General features: G+C 33.5%; 1 protein-coding gene and 1 long non-coding RNA gene across 2 annotated transcripts; one reads left to right on the top strand and one right to left on the bottom strand.

Moving 5' to 3' along the window:
• Positions 1-3,339: 3,339 nt before the first annotated feature.
• Positions 3,340-4,574, top strand: LOC126732952 (uncharacterized). The gene is made up of 2 exons (XR_007659580.1): positions 3,340-3,657; positions 4,357-4,574. It is a non-coding gene; the product is annotated as an uncharacterized LOC126732952 (long non-coding RNA).
• Positions 4,575-4,785: 211 nt separating this feature from the next.
• Positions 4,786-8,402, bottom strand: LOC126732949 (squalene epoxidase 3-like). Its single transcript, XM_050436036.1, has 8 exons — positions 8,024-8,402; positions 7,355-7,466; positions 7,007-7,181; positions 6,729-6,897; positions 6,337-6,555; positions 5,903-6,178; positions 5,292-5,570; positions 4,786-5,039 (listed from the first exon to the last, which is right to left on the bottom strand). The coding sequence occupies exons 1-8, from the start codon at positions 8,279-8,281 to the stop codon at positions 4,926-4,928; spliced, it is 1,602 nt and encodes a 533-aa protein (XP_050291993.1). The 5' UTR covers positions 8,282-8,402; the 3' UTR covers positions 4,786-4,925.
• Between the last annotated feature and the right edge of the window lie 11,179 nt (positions 8,403-19,581).

Below are 19,581 nucleotides of genomic sequence, written 5' to 3'. Positions count from 1 at the left end.
AATGGCATATCACAATAGTAGAAACATTTCATATTAGAACCATGTAAAATATGTAGCAAAACATATAGACTTAGTGAGAAACACTTCCAGTATATGCAGGCACTTTGGTCTATTTTGTTCCACCTTGAGGAAAAGTAAACCTCAAAAAGGGTACCCTTATATTTGAATTTATTACATTTACACTATATTTTCACTGAACATTGTTTTCCAAAAAAAAACATAAAGGTGTATGCGCCTCCATTTATACTTTCAATGCCCATACAATTCTAATCTGCATTAAACATAATAAACTAATGAAACTTTCACTAACACTATCAAATTTGAGCAAAATATACAAAAAATTGAAATTAATGGCCCATTCATGTAAGTGAGAAAATAGAAAGATAAAAGAAGAAAGATGATGAGCAAAGCCCAAAATGTGATTATAGTCACACCAAATTATCCAAGTTATGCTATATAATAACATTATATTCTTATATACTATATAAAAATGAAAAAAAAAATCCACAAAAAAAAAATGAGAGAGAGAGAGAGAGAGAGAGAGAGAGAGAGAGAGAGAGAGAGAGTGTGTGTGTGTGTGTGTGTGTGTGTGTAATAACCTTTTTTGTATCGGAAAATATGTATAGAATGAGAGAGAATAGGAAATTTATAGTAAGAGGATGGGGATAAGAAGAGTCAAAATAAAAGGAAAATAAAAGGAAGATGAAGGGATAAAGGAAGAGTTATATTAAGGTTAAGAGTAGTGAGGAAATGAAAAGGTTTGAGGAAATGTAACAGTAGAGTACAAAATCAATAGAAAGAAGAATAGTAAAAAAATAAGAGAAAAATGGTTGAAAATAAGTAGGTAATGTGGCCACTGATATAGCTCAACTGGAGCGTAACAACAATAAATACTACGCATTATATATATAATATTAGGGTTTAGTTAATGAGTGTAGAAGTGCATTGATTAAATTTGAGATATTTTTTATTTTTTATTTTTGCAATTGATCAACTTTTTTGTTTGGTAATCACACAACTTTTAATTGAAGAGGTTATTTATTTATTTATTTATTTTTATGGATTCAGTTAACTAGTGCCTCAAGGAATTTTGTTAAAATTGAAATTTTTATTGTAATCAATTAGCTTCTTTTTTTCATTTTTCTTTTTTTGAGGATTCGTACATAAGTCAGTTAAATAAGTGTTTCTTAGTGGATCTAGCTAACGAGTACCTTAATGCATATTTTGAGGAGTCACATATTAGTTAGTCAAAAGAATTATTTGTTTAGGGTTTTTGTTAATGAATGTTAATGGTTAATGTACATTTAATGTTTTATTAAATAATTTTTAAATTTTTTTTTCAAAAAGTATAGTCAAATTGTGCACAAATATCCAAAAAAAAAAACATATAACCAAAATGAATTTATACGTGTAAATCAATAAATCATTAACAAGTGTATTTTTTTTTTTCTTCAAAAATGTGCATTATAACTATGGAGGGACGAACCTCTCCCTTAGAAGGTATTGTCTACTTTGGGTGAAAACCCTCATGGATTTGCTCAATCCCACATTGGAGAGAGACGCCTCCCACCCACAGCGAGACGCCTCCCACCTGCAGCATATAAGCATGAGCTCACATGATCACATGAGTGGTACACCTCACATGTGAGCTCATGCTTATATGCTACGGGTGTGAGGCGTCTCTCCCCAATGTGGGATTGAGTAAATCCGTTAAGGTCTTTACCCAAAGCAGACAATACTTTCTAAGGGAGAGGACAATACCTTCTAAGGGAGAGTTCCTTCACAGTAACTAATAATTAAGGATTTATTAATTCTTAACATAATTACAAAATGGACATAACAAACCAATGCCCTCAAGCACTTGTTAACAATACCCATTGTTTATTTGTTTTCGTTGCATTCCAATACAACGAGGCTTACTAAATTGTAAATTCCTCCTTAATAGATGTGCAAATAGGTGAATGTACCTATTAAGTATTAGCAAAAGCATTATTTACTATAAACCGATTAAACCTTAAAAATTATGAAAAATATCTAATTACTAAAACCTATTGTTTTATTTACTATAAACCTAATTTGTGGCCTATTTAAACCATCTACCTAGGGATGGCAATGGGGTGGGGCGGGGCCGAAGGATGGGGACTTCATTCCCACCCCGCAAAGTTTTGCCCCCTCCCCGTCTCGTCCCGCATTACCAGGAAAATTTTCTCACCCCATCCCCACCCCTTGGGGCCCCGCGAAGCCCCCCCACACCCCATAAAACTCTACTTTTTGTTAATTTGCCTTACAACTAGTACAATTTTTTAATGAAACCTATTTCATTAATAAAAATATACTTGAAATTACAACTAAATTTATCCCATCAAATCAAATCAATTTTTAGAAAAAATTAAATAATATATCTAAGTGTTTAATAAGACAATCATAAAAAATAAATAAAAAATAAAAACTCATAGTATAACACATAACAAAATAAAGGCAGAGAACTACATTGGGTAGAATAAAATAAGCTAATATTGATATGTTTATTTAATAGTAGGGTTTTAGGGTATGAAAAATTTACAATTATAACCCTTAACAATGTGGGGCGGGGCGGGGCGGGGCGGGGCGGGGCAGGTCTAAATAGTTTAAACCCATCCCCACCTCGCCTGGTGGTACAGGGCTAAAATCTTGCCCCATCCCCGCCCCACCAGGCGAGGTGGGGAAAACCTGCGCAGGGCAAAGCGGGAAGGGGCGGGTTAAGCGGGGTGGGGAAAAATTGCCATCCCTACATCTACCTTCCAGTTGGTGCTATTGTCGTTGTCATTGATATCCAATATAAAGCACATTTTGAGAGTGCAAGACTACAAATATTTAAGCAACATTTGACTATTTGGTTTGGACTTTGGAGGGTGTCTAGGAATAGACTTATAGGCAATGTAAATAACCCAAGAATGTCTCGCCAAAAAATCAAAAGAAACAGGAACTTCTTCCATTCAAAAAATATTCTTAAATGTTAAGGAGAAATACATGTTTTGGGTTGGAACAGAAGTATTGTTCACCCAATAAAACACATCTTAGTGCACTCACAGCAGTGAAGCTAAATAGCTATATAACTATTTTAGCTTCACCAAAACATAAAAATACATACTATAGTAGTGAAGCTATAGGTAAAATTTTTACCTTCATTGCTACAGTGCACAACTATATATGGATGTACACTATAGCCGAGAGCTAAAAAAAAAAAAAAAAAAATTACTCTCAGCCGGATTAAAATAATATATGTTTGTTTATTTATTTTTTTTTATTCTTTTATTCTCCCGACTGTGCCTCTCTCAGACTCACTCTCTCAAACTCTCACCTTCTCTCAAAATTCTCTCAAGCTCACTCTCAAACTCTCACCTCTCTATCTCATCAACGCCGACCCAACTCGATCCTCGTTGGCACCGCCCACCAAACCACCGAAGCTCGACGTCACCGACCCACCAGCAGACCCACTTCTTCAAACTCCCAAGTCATCGATTAGCCTCAGGCCCACGCCGCCAATCTGCATCAGACCCATGCTACCAATCCACTTCTCTGATGCTCTAAACTCTGAAACTCTCATCTCTAAACTCTCACCTCTCTGTCCCGCTGCCGCCATCGCCGATCGACGCCTCTGACCCGACTCGCCTTCAGGTAAGTTGTCTTTGTCTTCTTCATGCTTGGGATTTTTGATTTGGGTATGTGTATCTATAAATATAGAATAAATAAATTTTAGATGCAATAATTTTTTTGCTATTCTTGTTCAATGAAAATTTCTGTCATTTGATCTCAACAAGCTTATCCATGCTTTTGTAAGTTGAATTGATGAATGGATAGAATATAGCAGTAAATTTAGAGCATCCATTTGTTTTGATTTGGATTTGAAACTTGCTTACTACCTTATTTTTATTTTTTTGCTTCATGCCTTATTTCAATGAGTTGTGAGTTACTCAGTTTTGACTCATATAATATTTGTTGTGAGTTGTGAGTTGAGGATTGGAATGTATTGGGAATTTTTTTGTTGGTAGGAATTTATGTTTTTGTTTTTAAATGTTAGTTTGGGAATTTTCTGTGTGTAGGGAAGGCTACAATTTTTTTTGTTTCTATTTTTGCTTCTTACTAATTTTCTGTTTGTTGATTTTATTTTAATGAGAAATTGTTAGTTTGGTTTTGAGATGCTCAAAAATGAATTTGTTGTTTTCTTTATCAGTGAGATTAAGCTACATGTCAAATTAAGTATTTATGCATAATCATGTTCTATTGTTATACTTCTAAGTATTTTAAGTTTTGATATAAATGTTAGTTTGAGAATTTTCTGTATGCAAGGAAGTTTACATTTTTTTTTTCTTCTAGTGTTTACATTTGTTAACATTAGATTATTATTTGCTATCATGTGGCGGCGGCAGTAGTAGCAGCGGCAGCAATTATAGTGGCGGTAGAAGAGTCGATGGCAGCGGTGGTAGTGGTAGCAGTAGCAGTTGTGGTTGCGGGTAGTTGTGATTGTTGTTTATTGTAGTGAATATATGATTTTATTGTAATGGATATATTATTTTATTATGATGTTTATATTATTTTATTGTGTTGAAAGCTAAAATAGATATACTGCTATAGTATGTTTTGTAAAGTGAGTAGGTAAAATAGATAAAATAACGTTTTGTAATGCAAAATAGCTAAATTTTTAGTTTCGGGGCTGTGGATGCCCTTAGTAGTGGTCTGAACAAATAAATGATTGTACTATGCCCTCAAGTGGAGGCTCTAGCATACAAATTTTATGTACTCTAATGGAGGGCTTAAGAATTCAAATCTTATGAACTCTAACGGAGGGCTCAAGCATACAAATCTTCCCGTCTTCACTACATAATGCAAGCTGGTTTGCTTTACTACAAAAAATTCAAACCTAAACAGATCTTTGCCATATTCTTCTAAATATCTGACTTAACACTAGGAGCTCTATAATATGCCGGAACAGTTGCAGGGAAGAACATCTGCCTCACTCCTTCTGCCTTGATGATGGGAAATATTATACCTGCTGCACCCTGGAAAAGACAAAGTTGTTCAATAAGAATTATTGAAGAAATATACTATATGGACAAAATGACATAAAAGAAAAAAACAATAAAAATAGCATATGTTTTGAGTAAACGGTTCAACGTGGTAGGTGTCATAAAACAGATTGGAGGCTTTAAAACAGAACAACAATAACTTAAAGGAACATAGAAGAGAAGAAAAACTATCTGCATGACTCAGCATTCTACAACAATCATACAAAGAGAATAGGATATACGTACCCAAATCAATCTAGCTCCAATCCACAAGCGTTGAGGTGAAGGAAATGGTAGTAGCAGGCGACCAACACCATAAATCGCCACAGCAAAGAAATGTAGAACTAAACTTAATGGACGAGGGTTCAGACCAGAGAGCAAAGCAACCGGTCCTGTAGAAAATATTCCTCCCAGGCTTAAATAGTCAAAGCATGCTTGGCGCATCTCCTTCCTTGCCTGATCAGGTGAAGCAGAAAACACCTTATAGAGGGCACCTGCCAGAGTATTTATTGTAGACGCCACTGGCTGCAATAAAGACCATATCATACAACAAGTTATACAATGTGAAACATAACAATCCCTGGACATAAAAAGGCTCCTTGATTTCCAACAATTTTGGAGCCAAAGATGATCACAGAAGAAAGCAATCCCGAAATCACATCTCTCCAAAATATCATCTTGACTGTTTTTTACCATTCACTAATATGAAATTCTGAAAAAACAACAGCTCACCCTTTCTTTTAATAACGATCTCTGGCACTTTGCGATTCAATTCTATTTGCAACACACACAATCAGAAATTCATATCTGCCCCTTGTACATTTCACGATTATACTCTTGCTTTCTAGAAAGCATACCTTGCGCAAGGTGTAAAAGGATTCAAGATATCTGGACAATGAAGCTGCATCATTTAGGTCACGCAATGTCTTAAGAAGATCTCGAAGTATAACAATATCAGATAGGGCCACAGTCATTCCACCACCAGTTAAAGGATGACGCATGTTGAAAGCATCACCCATTAAAAGGGCTCCAGGAGTAGGATGTGGATCTGCTGGCATGCTTCTGTTTGGCATAGTTCTAATGTTTCCTTTATCGATTGCTGACACGAAGGCTTCATGAAGCTCAGGTGGAATCTGCAACATAAATTCTCTTGATTAAGGGGCAGGACATATATGTTGCTTTGAAAGCCAAAGTGAAACAAAGATGAAAAATAAAGAACACATAAGTATTGCCAATGCAATTGGGCTATGGACTTGATAATCTAAGATCATATACTGAACAGAATAAGTACCTGTGGAGCCACCATTGTTTTCAAATATTTGGCCATTTCGCCATTAGCAATGGATGGTAATTTCTGACCAGGTACATCAACCAAACAGCGAACCTCTGTACCACTGATGGGATAAAACAAGATGGGAGAAGGGTCTGCTAAAATAACATGCCCATGATTTGCAAATGGAAGTTGACAGTTTTCCAAGACTAAACCCACAAAACAAGAGGGCACGTCTACCTGTTAAACAAAAATAAAATTGTACTATCAGTTAGCCTCAGTAGAAAGCATGAGTGCAAATGCCAACTGCAAGAAGCAATAGATACATATTACTCCCTATATAGCCATAGGCAATTTTCCAATTCATCGAATAACACCAAACAAACTGTTAAGTTTCAAGATGGCAACTTCACCTTGGGGTTGCAAAGAGCGCGGCGCAGATTTGAGAAGCAACCATCACACACAATTGTAAGAGGAGCATAAGCTGTGTGTTCTTGGCCATCCTTTGTTTTGTATTGAACCCCCCTGATAGTCCCATTTTCTTCAAGCAGGGATGTTACTGTACCTTGCTCCAATTTCACACTGAACAGAAGATTGATCATGAAAAAGGACAAGAAAATATAAAATGGCAAATTTTAACAAGAAAATAAACTGTGATACAGTGAATCTATAAAAAGGCAAGAAAGTATACTTGGAAAGAGTAGCGGCTTTTTCTCTCATCCTTTGAATGAAACGTCCATTGTGGAAGCTCCTCCCGGACACATCTGAATGAAATTTTTCCAAAGGATAAGACAATTTCGTATTTTTCCCTTCCTTGAAGAGAGCGTATCCAAGCACACGCTGAGCATCAATTTCCTCCATGCAATCTGATGTCAAAGTGCAATTGTGTCACATTTCACATACAAAAGGCTAACAAATTCTTTATTGAAACAGAAGTAGTTCTAAAAACCATGTCCAACAATTATTCTAATGATTTTCCATTCAATGTATTTGAAGGATATTTGTAAACTAGAATTAGGATGTTAACTTTGATACATACCTTCAAGGCCCAATTCAACTAATTTCAGGTATCCACCAGGCTGCAGCAGTTCACCAACAATTCGGTCTGGCTCTGTCAAGTCTCTTTCGATCACATGAACTCGTCTTCCATCCTGCAATTGGTAACAAAACAAGTAACATGAAGAACATTTTAGGCTGAATGGTCATAGTGGGAAAAATTGCAGCATGCATGGTGAGAAAGTGAAACCAAACTGTATCTAAATTTGTGGACCAAATTCTGCCTGTGCTAGTTAATCATGTGGAGTTACACACAATGATGCGTGTGCAAGCCAACAAAATTGACTCAAAACTCCACTACTTAATACATCTTAAAACACATTTAAGGATTGCACTTGCGTTCAGTTAACCTCATATCCCCACCTACCAAACCAAACAATTTCTTTCCCATGAGAATTGCACTTGCGTCATTTGCTTCCACACGCAGCCACCACTCCAGAATTTCATAACAGATTTTTTAGCAAGGAAAAATAATAATATAATATATAATTTATGTAAGAGACATGACAAATAAACACTTTCCAGAATTCTCTAATTACTCAAGTACAAGTTACAATTATTTAAGTTACAAGTCACCGTTAGAAAAAGGATCTCATAACTGAAAAAAAAAAAAAATTGTGAAGAAACTGAGGACTTTGTTTTGAAAATGTACCTTGCCGAGAGTGTAAGCAAGGGCGGCACCTGCAACACCAGCACCAACGACGATGACGTCGGTGACGGAGTCGCAGCCATTAACGTGGCGGAACTCTCCATCGGTGAAGCTGTTGTTGTCGACACGTTGTTGTGGAGAATTCTTCTTCTTTAGCTTCCTGTTGTTAGCATTGTTATTAGGACGAATAATATAGAGAAGAACGAAGCCGAAGAGGGAGGCAAAGAAGGTCCAGAGTACGTGCTGATCAATCACAACCATTATCTTCTTTGGAACAAAACAAAGAGACCCAGATGAATAAGAAGAAGATGAAGAATGGGTTGGGATCAAAATGAAACCTTTAGTAATTCTCTCTAGCTTTTCTGTGGTGTTAGTTGTTCTTGTGGACTTTGTGGCGGTTGAAGTTGACGTTGAGGATTTATTAGCAAAGACGAGAGAGATAGTTAGAGGGTGGGGGTTGTGTTTGCTTTTATATAGAGCTATTAAAGCTGAGCGGTACGTGGTGATGTTGATTTTGATTTGCATGAAGGTGTGGATAAGTGATGGAGTGGCTCATATTGGAATGTGGACTCAATGACTCTGATTGAGTTTGTCTTTTGGATTAATGCCTTAAAATTAAGGTCTTTATTCTTTAACATTGAACCCCAGCTTAATTTTGTGAATGTGTAGGCAAGTATTATATAATCCAGTAGCAGACTTGCATGTTACGCGTGATAATTTTTTAGGTAAAATATTATTTTCGTCCCTAGATTTATAAAGAGTTTCTTTTTATTAAAAAAAAAAAAAAAATAGTTTTATCATATTTTTCATAATTTTGTGTATAACGTTTTTTTTACCATTATCATATATTTATTGGTTGATGATTTGTATAACATAAACATTAAATAAGAGGAAGAACTATTCATTAGATTTTTTTAAGTCATGGTGTATGAAGATTATGATTATATATATATATATATATATATTGATGGGATAGCGAAAAATTAGTTCACCTCCAATTCGTCCATAAGGATCATCCAGGACCAAGAGAGCAAACAGGATCAGGAATCACCCAAGGAGGAGAAAGATGTTCATGGACGAGAATGTCGCTCATGAACGATGAAGTATTCCATGGACGATAACGAGGTCGTCCATGGACGATGATCAGATGTCCAGAGACGACCAAATCGTCCATACAATGGACGGATGAACGTGCAACACTTAGGAAACTTTCAACACTTTGGAACGGTTACTAAACCCATGATTATCGCCATAAATTCCTCGAATAGTTAACTTCCGTTAGCGGTTGCAACTTCTGTAGCCGTTGAGGAAGTTATGTTCGGACTCATTGGCTTCCATGAATCTTGGAGAAGTTACTGGGTAAATAACCATCCCTAGGGCTTCTATATAAAGGACCGGTCTGAACCAAACAAAGGTAAGTACATTCGGACACTTGACTCCCAAAAAGTTTGAACTCTATTCTTGTTAGAACTAACTTAGCCATCGGAGGGTGTTTGGCCAGTCTACTCCAGTCCTCTTTTTGATTGCGTGTTCATTTTTGTAGGCCTTCCACAGCTACCAATAGCCCATCGAAACTGGAGCGTTCAACCTACTGATTCTGTGCAATATCATATATATATATATATATATAAGGTTAAATGAAATGTAAAAAAAAAAAAAAAAAAATGAGATTATAAAATTTTCCAACTTTATTTCTAATATAATTTCTAAATTACTGAAGAACATCTCATTTTTAGTTATGATAATTATATTTAATTGTTGATTATTGATTTAATTAAGTGAATGTAATGGTTGATTCTATTGCACTATAAAGTTTTCAATGTCCACTGTATAGCCATCTCTATTTTATTTCTTACTCCTCTTGACCACCTTTTTATTTTCCAAATAACGGTTATTAATTGATATTTGATTTCATTTCTTTTTTTCTTCCTTCATTTATTCGTTATTATTTTGTATGTTCCCTTGCAAGTTGTAAATTTTATGGTTATCAATAAGAAATAGATATCATGGATGGCTTAAATAGGTATAGATGTAGTTACGCTAGTGGTATGTCAAAGGGGTTTTTTTTTTTTTTTTTTTTCCTTTTGAATTTTCAAGGAAATATGAAAGGCATTTCTCTAGTTTGGTCTCAATCAATTAAGATATCCATAATATATTAACGGAAGTAATAATGAGCCTTAAATTTTATTTTTAATGTTTGAAGTGGTTAGGTTAGTGGAATGTCAAAATTTTTATTAAAAAAATTTTTAAAAATAATTCCTAGGAAATGTAAAAGGCCTTTTTTTGAAAAAAAAAAATTGACCTTTTGATTTGTAGAAATATAATTGTTTTTATTACCTTGTTTATAGATTTCATTATTAAGTTATAAACATCTAAGTTAAAGTAGATGAATATATAAATGCAAAATTATATGTAAAGTTACAACCGCACAAGATAAATATGTATAGATAATTTTTTTTTTTTTTTTATTATTCATGAATCATTATTTCATTTTTTTACTTATAAATATCTAAACTAAAGTTTTTTTTTTTGAAAAAAAAAATATAAATTAATATAGATGAATGTTAAAGGAAGGTAGGTTTGTGTTTAGCCATTTTATTGATTTGTGCTGCATAATTTAATAGTATGGAGAATGAGACTAGATTTAAATGTTGAATAAAATAAGATGGGAGGAAAAAAGAGTAAAAATAAAATATAACAATAAACATCAAATTATCCAAGTCATTCTATGTAATATAATAACATTATATTATTATATACTATATGTATAATGCAGTAGGATAATATTTAATCAAAGAGAATATAAAAGATAACAACTTAAAAGACAAAACTAAATTGCATCAACCCAAAGTAGAATTTTAATTAACACAAAAATTCATCAACCTGAAGAATTGATGCAATAAAAAAAATAAACAAAAAAAGAAAAACAAATTGAGAGAGAGAGAGAGATAAGTAACCTTTTTTGTGTGAGAAAACTATGCATAGAATGAAAAAGAAAATGTCAAATTTATAGTAATATGTTTAGAATAAGAAGAGTCAAAATAACGGAAAATAAAAAGGTAGAGAAATAATGATATTAAGGTAGAAAGTAGTAGGGAGATGAAGAGGTAAAAGGGAGGAAGATTTTTGGAAAAATAATAATAAAAATAATGGTTAAAAGATATTTTAATTTTTAAATAATGGAGTTTTTAAGTCACCTTAAATGATAAAATGTTTTGAAAAATATATATATAAGAAAAATTGAAAACAAAAAACGATGACGTGACTACTGATATACCTCAATGTGAGCATATCAATATTTAATGATACGTTCAACTTTTAGTAATATATAGATATAGATTAATCTATTTTAGTAGAGTTGTATAGTATTTTATTATAGTGGTCATGGGAAGGGAACTTTTAAGTTAGGTAACTAACTGGTTTTTTTAATTAGTTGTGGGCAAGAGATGAGAGAGACCTCTGTGGCCATTGCCAACCCACCGGTGACTCTAGAAATTACTAAATTTTGGGGTTCAAGTCCAAGTCCAACACCATTAACATCAGAATCACATCTTGTCTTCAAAATTAGATTTTTCTCTAAAATGACCAATTCTGTTGTTAAAGACTTGTATGAATCATTGTTCAAAATTTTACAACTTGTTACAATTGTTACAATTGTCTTAACTATAGCCCGCGTTTTTTGTAGTGCAAAACAAAACAAAACTAGAGCAAGTCTATATAATATTAAACCTAATTATTTTATTCTACTCTTTTTAAAATAACAATCTCTTCACACACACCCACGCACACACACTCTCTCTCTCTCAAGAACAAAAATCAATCTCAAAATCTTTCCCTATTTCGCACTCAGATCTCTCACCGTCTCACGGATCGACCGCGCTATGGGTGTGGGTGGGCGTCGTGGGGTTCAATGTTGGCAAATTCGTTGGCATTGCTATTGTGGGGTGCTGCAGTGGTTATTGTCAGGGAATTTTCGGCAAACCCTTTTACCAAAATTAACAAATCTGGCTTATGGGCTTCCAAATTTGACAAAAATATGAGAAAATATCATTCACGAATGTAGATTATTTATGGGGTTTTAATTTGTGCAAGGGTTGGGCTCTCTCATATTTGTTCAATTTCATTTCTCTGAAAAAAAAAAAAAAGTTTTATCTCTAATCTCTTTGTATGTGGGAAAGGAAAAATAAATAAAATTATTTTAATAAGGATGTATTGCAAAATAGAGAATAGGAGATAGGGTGTTGGTTAAAAATTGACGTGAAAATTTAGATAACAAACTAAACATACAAAGCCGAGAGTGAATGCTTTTATGATTCAACGCATCTGTCATGTTACAAAAAATTGAAGGAATATTCTTTAAAATTCCTTTTTATTCCACTTCATTCCTTCTTTTTCATTCCTTCATCATCTCCTCCTCTTTAACAGTGTTAGGTGTGTATGTTACATCTTAATTTATAAATTAAGCTAACTTATTTTTTAGATACAGATTTAAAGTTTCCCTTTTTGTAAGTACAATATAGTCTACTATTGTTTATTAGCAGAAAAAAAAAAAAAAAAAAAAAAAAAAAAAAAAAAAAAAAAAAAAAAAAACTTGCTTACAATATAGTCAAAATCAAAACAAGCTTATTTTTATCTTCAGGAGGTTGCGCAAACACCTCCATCTTGTATTTAGTATTTACTATTTAGTCGACGGGAAGGCTTTGGTCCAGAGCACCAATTTTTTTAGTCAAAATCAACTTAATTTCTAAAAGTGTTATGGTAAAGGAAGGAATTAAAAAAAAAAAAAAAAAATTTAAATGCGGAGCTTCCCAAAATAAACCCAAAAGCTCCCACCACACCTCTTAAAAAATGGTTTTGGGGCTTATTTTGGTGGGCCCGGGCTTCACCCAAAAAATAAATCCACTTCCTTTTTTTGTAGTACTTCAAACAAATAAACAAAAAATAAAACACATCCAAAGATTCCAAACGCACTAAAGTATAAAGAAACAAACACTCATTTTGTATTTCATAATTTTTTTTAAAAAAAAACTAACTAATAATGTTATTGAAAGTCATAACCTTTAATATAAAGTATCGTTTTGAGAAGATTATTTTATTTTTATATTTTTATTAATATTCATATATTTTTAAACAAATTTTATAAATTAAAGGCATAAATATTAAGTTAACACAAACTAGTTGATAAAAGAGTAACTATAGCTTAATTTGTACTGGCCTTTCTTGATTTGAAGGTGGTTTGCAGTAGATAATTTCTGATTAAAGTAGTTGTTTTTGTTTTATTGCTGAAAGAATAGTTTATTTATCTTCTTATGTTTCATATTTTTTAGTTGGAAACTGTTCATATCTTTTTGTTCTTGGTATTTCAAAAAATGCAAGTCAATGAAAAGCAAACTCATTAGAGCATCAAATATTTTCTGTTTTTGAAGAGCAAAAATACATTTTTTAGGAACATTACATATACTCAATAGACCAACGCAAAATAAACTACACATCACAAAAACAAATTCTCCCATCGATAGTTTCTCTCAAAAAAAAAAAAAAAAATCTCCCATCGATAATTACTCCTTTTGTCCCCTCCCCCTATCATTTCACGAGAAATTATTATATACTCTCAAAATACCATAAATGTGTACTCCTTCCTCCCATATGAATGGTGGATCCTACTAATTAAATTCATGGTGGGACCTATCATTCATATGAGAGTAGGAAGTATACATTTATGGTACTCCGAGAGTATCTAATAATTTTCCTCATTTCACTTTCCATCTATTAATTGCCATTGACCATCTATTACTCGACCATGAACTTTTTTTCAAATGGTATTTTTCGCTCAAACCAATTGTTTTTATACTTAATTCTTTTGTGTTAGTTTCAAAATTGCGAGTTGCTTATCAATTTAAGGCTCCAATATGGCCCCAAAAATTGGTAGTTTTTCACTAGCTATTTGGGGACAGTTTTGTGAATAAAAGTTTTTATTTATATAATTGTTTGAAATAATAAGATATATTAATGATTTTCAATACAAACCAAACAACATCTAATGTTTTATGATTTACTTTTAAGGTCGCAACTAAATACAATAAAAAAAGTAATTTCTTAAAAATTCCATGAAAAAATATGAATTACATCAACTTTTCTTTTATTTATTGAGTAATGCTAACTTGGTATATAAGTATACTAACTTTTTTTTTCCCCCAAAATTTGCTAAGGGGGCTAGTTGTAATAATTGCAATATCTCTTTCACTTGAGACTTGAGTTTACCACAAACATTATTTTTATTAAAGTCCAGTTAATAAGTGTCCAAGTGCATTTATTAAGTTTGATTTTCTTTTTTTATTGGTTGCAATTGATTAGTTTTTGTTGGATAGTCGCACAACTTTTAATTAAAAAAGTATTTAATTATGGGTCTGGTTAAAAAGTGTCCCAAGGAATTTGATAAAGTTGAATTTTTTTTTTTTTTTAGTGTAATCGATCAGTTTTTTTTGGGGGGGGGGGGGGGGGGGGGTCTTACATCAATTAGTTAAAGATGTATTTGTTTATGGAACCAACTATCGAGTGCCTTAAGAAATATTTTGAGGAGTCGCACATTAGTTAGTCAAAGAATTATTTGTTTAGACATTTTATTAACGAATGTCTTAAGGATAATGATTAATGTGAATTTAATGCTTTATTAAATAATTTTTTATATATTTTTCAAAAAATAAACTCAAATGTGCATGTATATCCAAAAAAAATACACAACCAAAATGAATTTGTATATGTAAACCAATAAATCTTTAACAAGTGTATTTTTTTTCTTGGAAAAATGTGCACTACAACTAATAATTAAGCAATTATTAATTCTTAACATAATAATAATAATTAAAAAAAAAAAAGGGGGCATAGTAAACCAATGCCCATTAGAACTTGTAACAATACCCTTTGTTTATTTGTTTTTTTGTTGCTTTCCAACGCAGCTAGGGTGTTTGGTTTAGCCAAAATCCTAACTCAAAACTTTGTTTTCATCCATCAAATCTTAAAATTCGTGGGTCCCACCTCTAAATTATGTGTTCCATTTAATTTTTTCTTTCGGTTTTCATAAGAGCATCTCTAACGGTTTGGGCATCCGGCTCTAGTAGCTAAAATTTGGAGAATGAGGTGCACTGGAGATGCTCCAACAGCTTCAGCAAACATGAATTTTTTTTTGGCTAATGAACAGTAGCCCATCAAGTCTGATGGGCTACTGTTCATTCTTCAAATACATTTTTTCTATTATAATAATGATGTGTTGTATAAAGAAATGTTGGAAGATGTGTAGTTGTTAAAAAAAGAATAAATAATGAATGAAAAAATAATATTTAAATGAGATAGAGAATCTGTTGGAAGTGTATTTGAAAAAATTGGTAGGTAAAAGCTAAATGTCACTGTTCATTTTCCAAGCAGTACAAAAATTTGGAGAAGCTGTTGGAGATGCTCTAACTGTGTTATTGGGATATTGTTGTAGATTTTTGGACTTATGTGGGACCTATTGTCATGTTGTGTCTCTATCAAATCAGACCACCTCATCCACTCCCAGCGTCTCTCCCCTTTTTCTTCCTTCTCATTTGTTTCTCTATTACATTATCTGAACCCACACCTACCAGAGTATACCCATTTCATTGGTTTTTCACTTTCCTCCTCTCATTCCTCTTCTCATTTCTTCTTTTGCATCCGAAGATGAGTAGCTATCAGCAAGAGCATCTGAAACCCAACAACTCTAGCCAAAACCCAGAAGCCTCCACGAAGATATGATGCTGTGTAATTGTTTTTATTAATAAAGTATTTTTCGAGTTTGTGCTAGATTCTTCTGCTCTCTTTTTCTCTTTCTTTTTTTCTTCACCCATTTCTTTTCTCAACTTTGTCTTGTTTCTTTCTCTCTTTCATTATTTCTTCTTTCAAGATCTGTGGTTTTTTTTTTTTTTTTTTGGGTTTGTCTGGTGCTTTCTATAGGTTTATTTGTTTTAGTATTTGTGGGTTTTATTTTGGGTTGGTATGGTATTTTAATGGTGATTTCAAGCCTCTGATCTAATCTATTGGCGTACAGTTCAGACTTGAAATGTGGTTGTGGGGTTTGGATTTTTGAGATGTGGTTTTGGATGTGGGGTTCAGATTTGTGGTGTGGCTGTGGTGGGTTTGGATCTGAGATGTAGTGGCTATTTCTCTCTCTTCCTCTATGGGTTTATGTTTGTATGTTTAAGAGGGTTTTGATTTGTGGTGACCATTAGCTTCTTTCTTTTGGGGGAGAGAAATTAAGAGGAAGATGACAATTTCAGAGAGAAAAATGAAAGAGGAGTGCGGAGAGAAAACTTCGCGGGTGGACTTTTCTGGTACTGTTACAGTTCTGATTTGTGGGCTCCACAACTTTTGAGTTAAACTTGAGTTTAGGCCTCGTCAATGGGCCGGGCCGGGCTGGCCCGACCCGCTTTTACTTGGCCCATGGGTCTAATGAGCTGGGCTTAACGGGCTGTTGACTAGTCAATGGGCTGGGTCGGGCCGGGCTGGATGGAAAAACCCTAGCCCATGGCCCTACCCATGGGCAATGCCCATTTGGGCTTTAGTGGGCTGGGCTAGTGAGGTGGGTTTAATGGGCTACTCATGGGCATTTTTAACAGGTCTTCAATGGGGTTATAAAAATTTAACCAAAAAAATTATAATTATATATTATTACAAACTATCAAATTGAACAATTAAATCTACTAAAAATATTCTATTAAAAAAAATACTAAGACATACCTCTTAAAAAGGTACTAAAATAAGATTAATTAACTTTTATTGATAAGAATAAATAAGTACATTGAATTAAATATCGACCCTTAAAGGAAATATTTGAAGAATAAAATATCAATTCTTAAAGGAAATATATGAAGAATCAAATATCAACTCATTAAGGAAAGAATTTCTTCCAACCAACGGTAAGCATTTATTTTTTTTTTAGGAATTTCTACTATAATTGTAACTTGTAAGGAAAGAATTGGAATTTATCAAAGGAAAGAATGACTTTCTTTCCAGAGGCACAGAGGTAGGGCAACAGTCATCTTAGTAACTTTGTTTTAAAAATCAAAGCTACTAAACTAATACCAAAATATATATTTATTATGCATATTGTATCACAATCATTCCAAGTATTTAGTGGTTAGGTGTGTGGTCTTTGAGTTTTTATAATGTCTAAAGTTCAATCCCTCACCCACCCAACCCCCAAATTATTTTGTTATAAATTTTGGGCAATGAGTCAGGCTAACGGGTCGGGCTACTGGGCTGGGCTAACGGGCCAACCCACCGGGCGCCCATGGGTAAAGAAATCAACCCATAGCCTGTCCCATTAGGCTACTGGGCTGCCCACAGGCTTCAATATTACCGGGCTGGGCTGCCCATTAGCCTGGTGGGCTAGCGGGCTACTGGGCCAGCTCATGGGTCATGGGCTATTTGATGACCCTTACTTGAGTTTAATTGTGAAGTTAAACTTGAGTTTAATTGTGCTTTTGCCACGGTTTAAAAAGTCAGTTTTTTTTACTATTCAGTTTATTTTTGCGACTATTCATGAGTTTTATTGTACTTTTTGATACTATTTATAAGCTCTATTGTACTATTTCAACTACCTTTTAGCTTTATTTACAGTACTTTCAACAAAAAATTTTCAGTTTCAGCTAAATAAACTGTTTCCCAAATAGCCACTTAAAATGAAAACTAAAACCAAACATTTGAGCCAAATGCATTGTTGAGTAAGCTAAGAGAAAAATAGAGAATGAGATATGAGATATGAGATATGAGTTAGAAGTTTGACTCATGAGAATTGAGTTTTAAGAACTGGGTTTTGAGTCTTCAGCAAACCAAATAGGCCCTTATTAAATTCCTAATAGATATGTGAATGCACTTGTTAGCAAAAACTTTGTCTACTTGTTTTTGCTACTTCGCAATGCAATTGGATCCCAATGTAGTGTGTCCTATTAAATTCCTCTTTAATGGATGTGTGAATGCACTTGTTAACAAATATATATATATATATATATTTTGTTACTTCCCAACGCAATAGGACCAATTAAATTCCTCAACAGATGTGCAAATAGGTGTATGCACCTATTAACCGTGCACCCATAGCATAATGGTCACAAGTATAATGCTTGTGAGGTGTAGCGGTGCAAAGGTCGGAGTTCAAAACTTCAGGAATGAGTTTTACATGCATACATTAAGATTAGGCTAGAATAGAATTCTATCTTAAATTAAAAAAACAAAAACATTTTCTACTATACACATATTAAAACTCAAAATTTATGAAAAATATTATATTACCTCTATTGTTTTATTTTTGGTAAGCCATCCAAGGATTAAATATGTTTTAATATTGGTTATATTACCTTGAACGATGCTGTTGTTTGACCCAATTTAGGCAAAAGATCTATGCATTGGTTTCCTTGACATTGTAAATGAGCAAGATTACAAGATGGAGGAGGTGTTCCAACATCTACTGCAAAAATTAACGAGCTGGGTGAGCACATTAATAAGGCATGAACTAGAGTCATCAGTGAGTTAGAGCCACATGAGACTCTAATTCTAAAATGAGATTGTAATAATAATCCAATCCGATTAGCCCATAATAATTTAGCAGCAAGTGAGGTAATGTTGATACCGTATTTTTTCCGGCCTTGATTGACATGACAAGTCAAAGACAAAAAAAATCAAAAAAATTGAAAGAGGGCAAAATCATGAATTACAAAGCCAAAAAGGGTAAAAATAAGTACTAAATATTTGAACAGTGAATCAAAAAGTCACAATGATTGAAAAATCCATTTTACAACAATTAAGACCAAAACCCTAATTGGGTATGGTCAAAAAGTTTATTTTTAAATCTAACCATTGGATCCTGTTGAATTTTGGACCGTCTCATTCAAGAGAAGGTGAAGAGTGTAGAACCACCAAAAGAAGCACTGACTTTTCCTACTCTCAAACAACATTTGTTCCTCCTAAAAGTACCAGTTAATCAAGCTACCAGTCACTCATGTTCCTCCCACATAAAAAGTGATTGACAAAGACTTCACACAACAAATGGAAAGGGACATGCTACAAGCACTTTGAGCCAGTAGCATCTGGAATAGGTTCAACTCCTAAAGAAAGCTCACCCTTGACACAATTACTCGCCAAATTCTATTTTTAAGTCTCTAACATTAGTGTTTGTAATATTAGAGTAGCTTTATATTCATCACAGCCTTTAACTTAGATGCCCTCAATAACTTATTGAAAATAGCAAATAGTCTCTTCAGTGATCTTTTGGAGCTTCATCCTTCATATCTTGAGGCAACCTCAAGTCTTCCTGACATTACATATTTGCAGACTTTAACATTGAAGCAGATGCTCTTAATAGAAATTCATTAGAAGCTGCATGATACAAAATTTTGGAGCATGTTTATGAAGTTGCTTCAACTCCTATAGCTCTAGGAGCATGATAGGTCACATTACACTATAGCATACATTTGAAATACAATTCTCACACAATGATTATGTCATGATAGACAATAACTACATTAGTTATCAATTGACTAAAATCAAGG

Source organism: Quercus robur, chromosome 6 (genome assembly GCF_932294415.1).
Source record: "Quercus robur chromosome 6, dhQueRobu3.1, whole genome shotgun sequence".
NCBI lineage: Eukaryota > Viridiplantae > Streptophyta > Magnoliopsida > Fagales > Fagaceae > Quercus > Quercus robur.
This window is presented reverse-complemented; position numbering and strand designations above follow the sequence as displayed.

Excerpts from the sequence above, each read along its gene's own strand:
- LOC126732949 (XM_050436036.1), bottom strand. The coding sequence starts at position 8,281 with ATGGTTGTGATTGATCAGCACGTACTCTGGACCTTCTTTGCCTCCCTC. Across the intron at positions 6,556-6,728 it reads GCGCTCTTTGCAACCCCAAG|GTAGACGTGCCCTCTTGTTT; the intron begins GTGAAGTTGCCA and ends TTTGTTTAACAG. Across the intron at positions 5,040-5,291 it reads TTGGAGCTAGATTGATTTGG|GGTGCAGCAGGTATAATATT; the intron begins GTACGTATATCC and ends TGTCTTTTCCAG.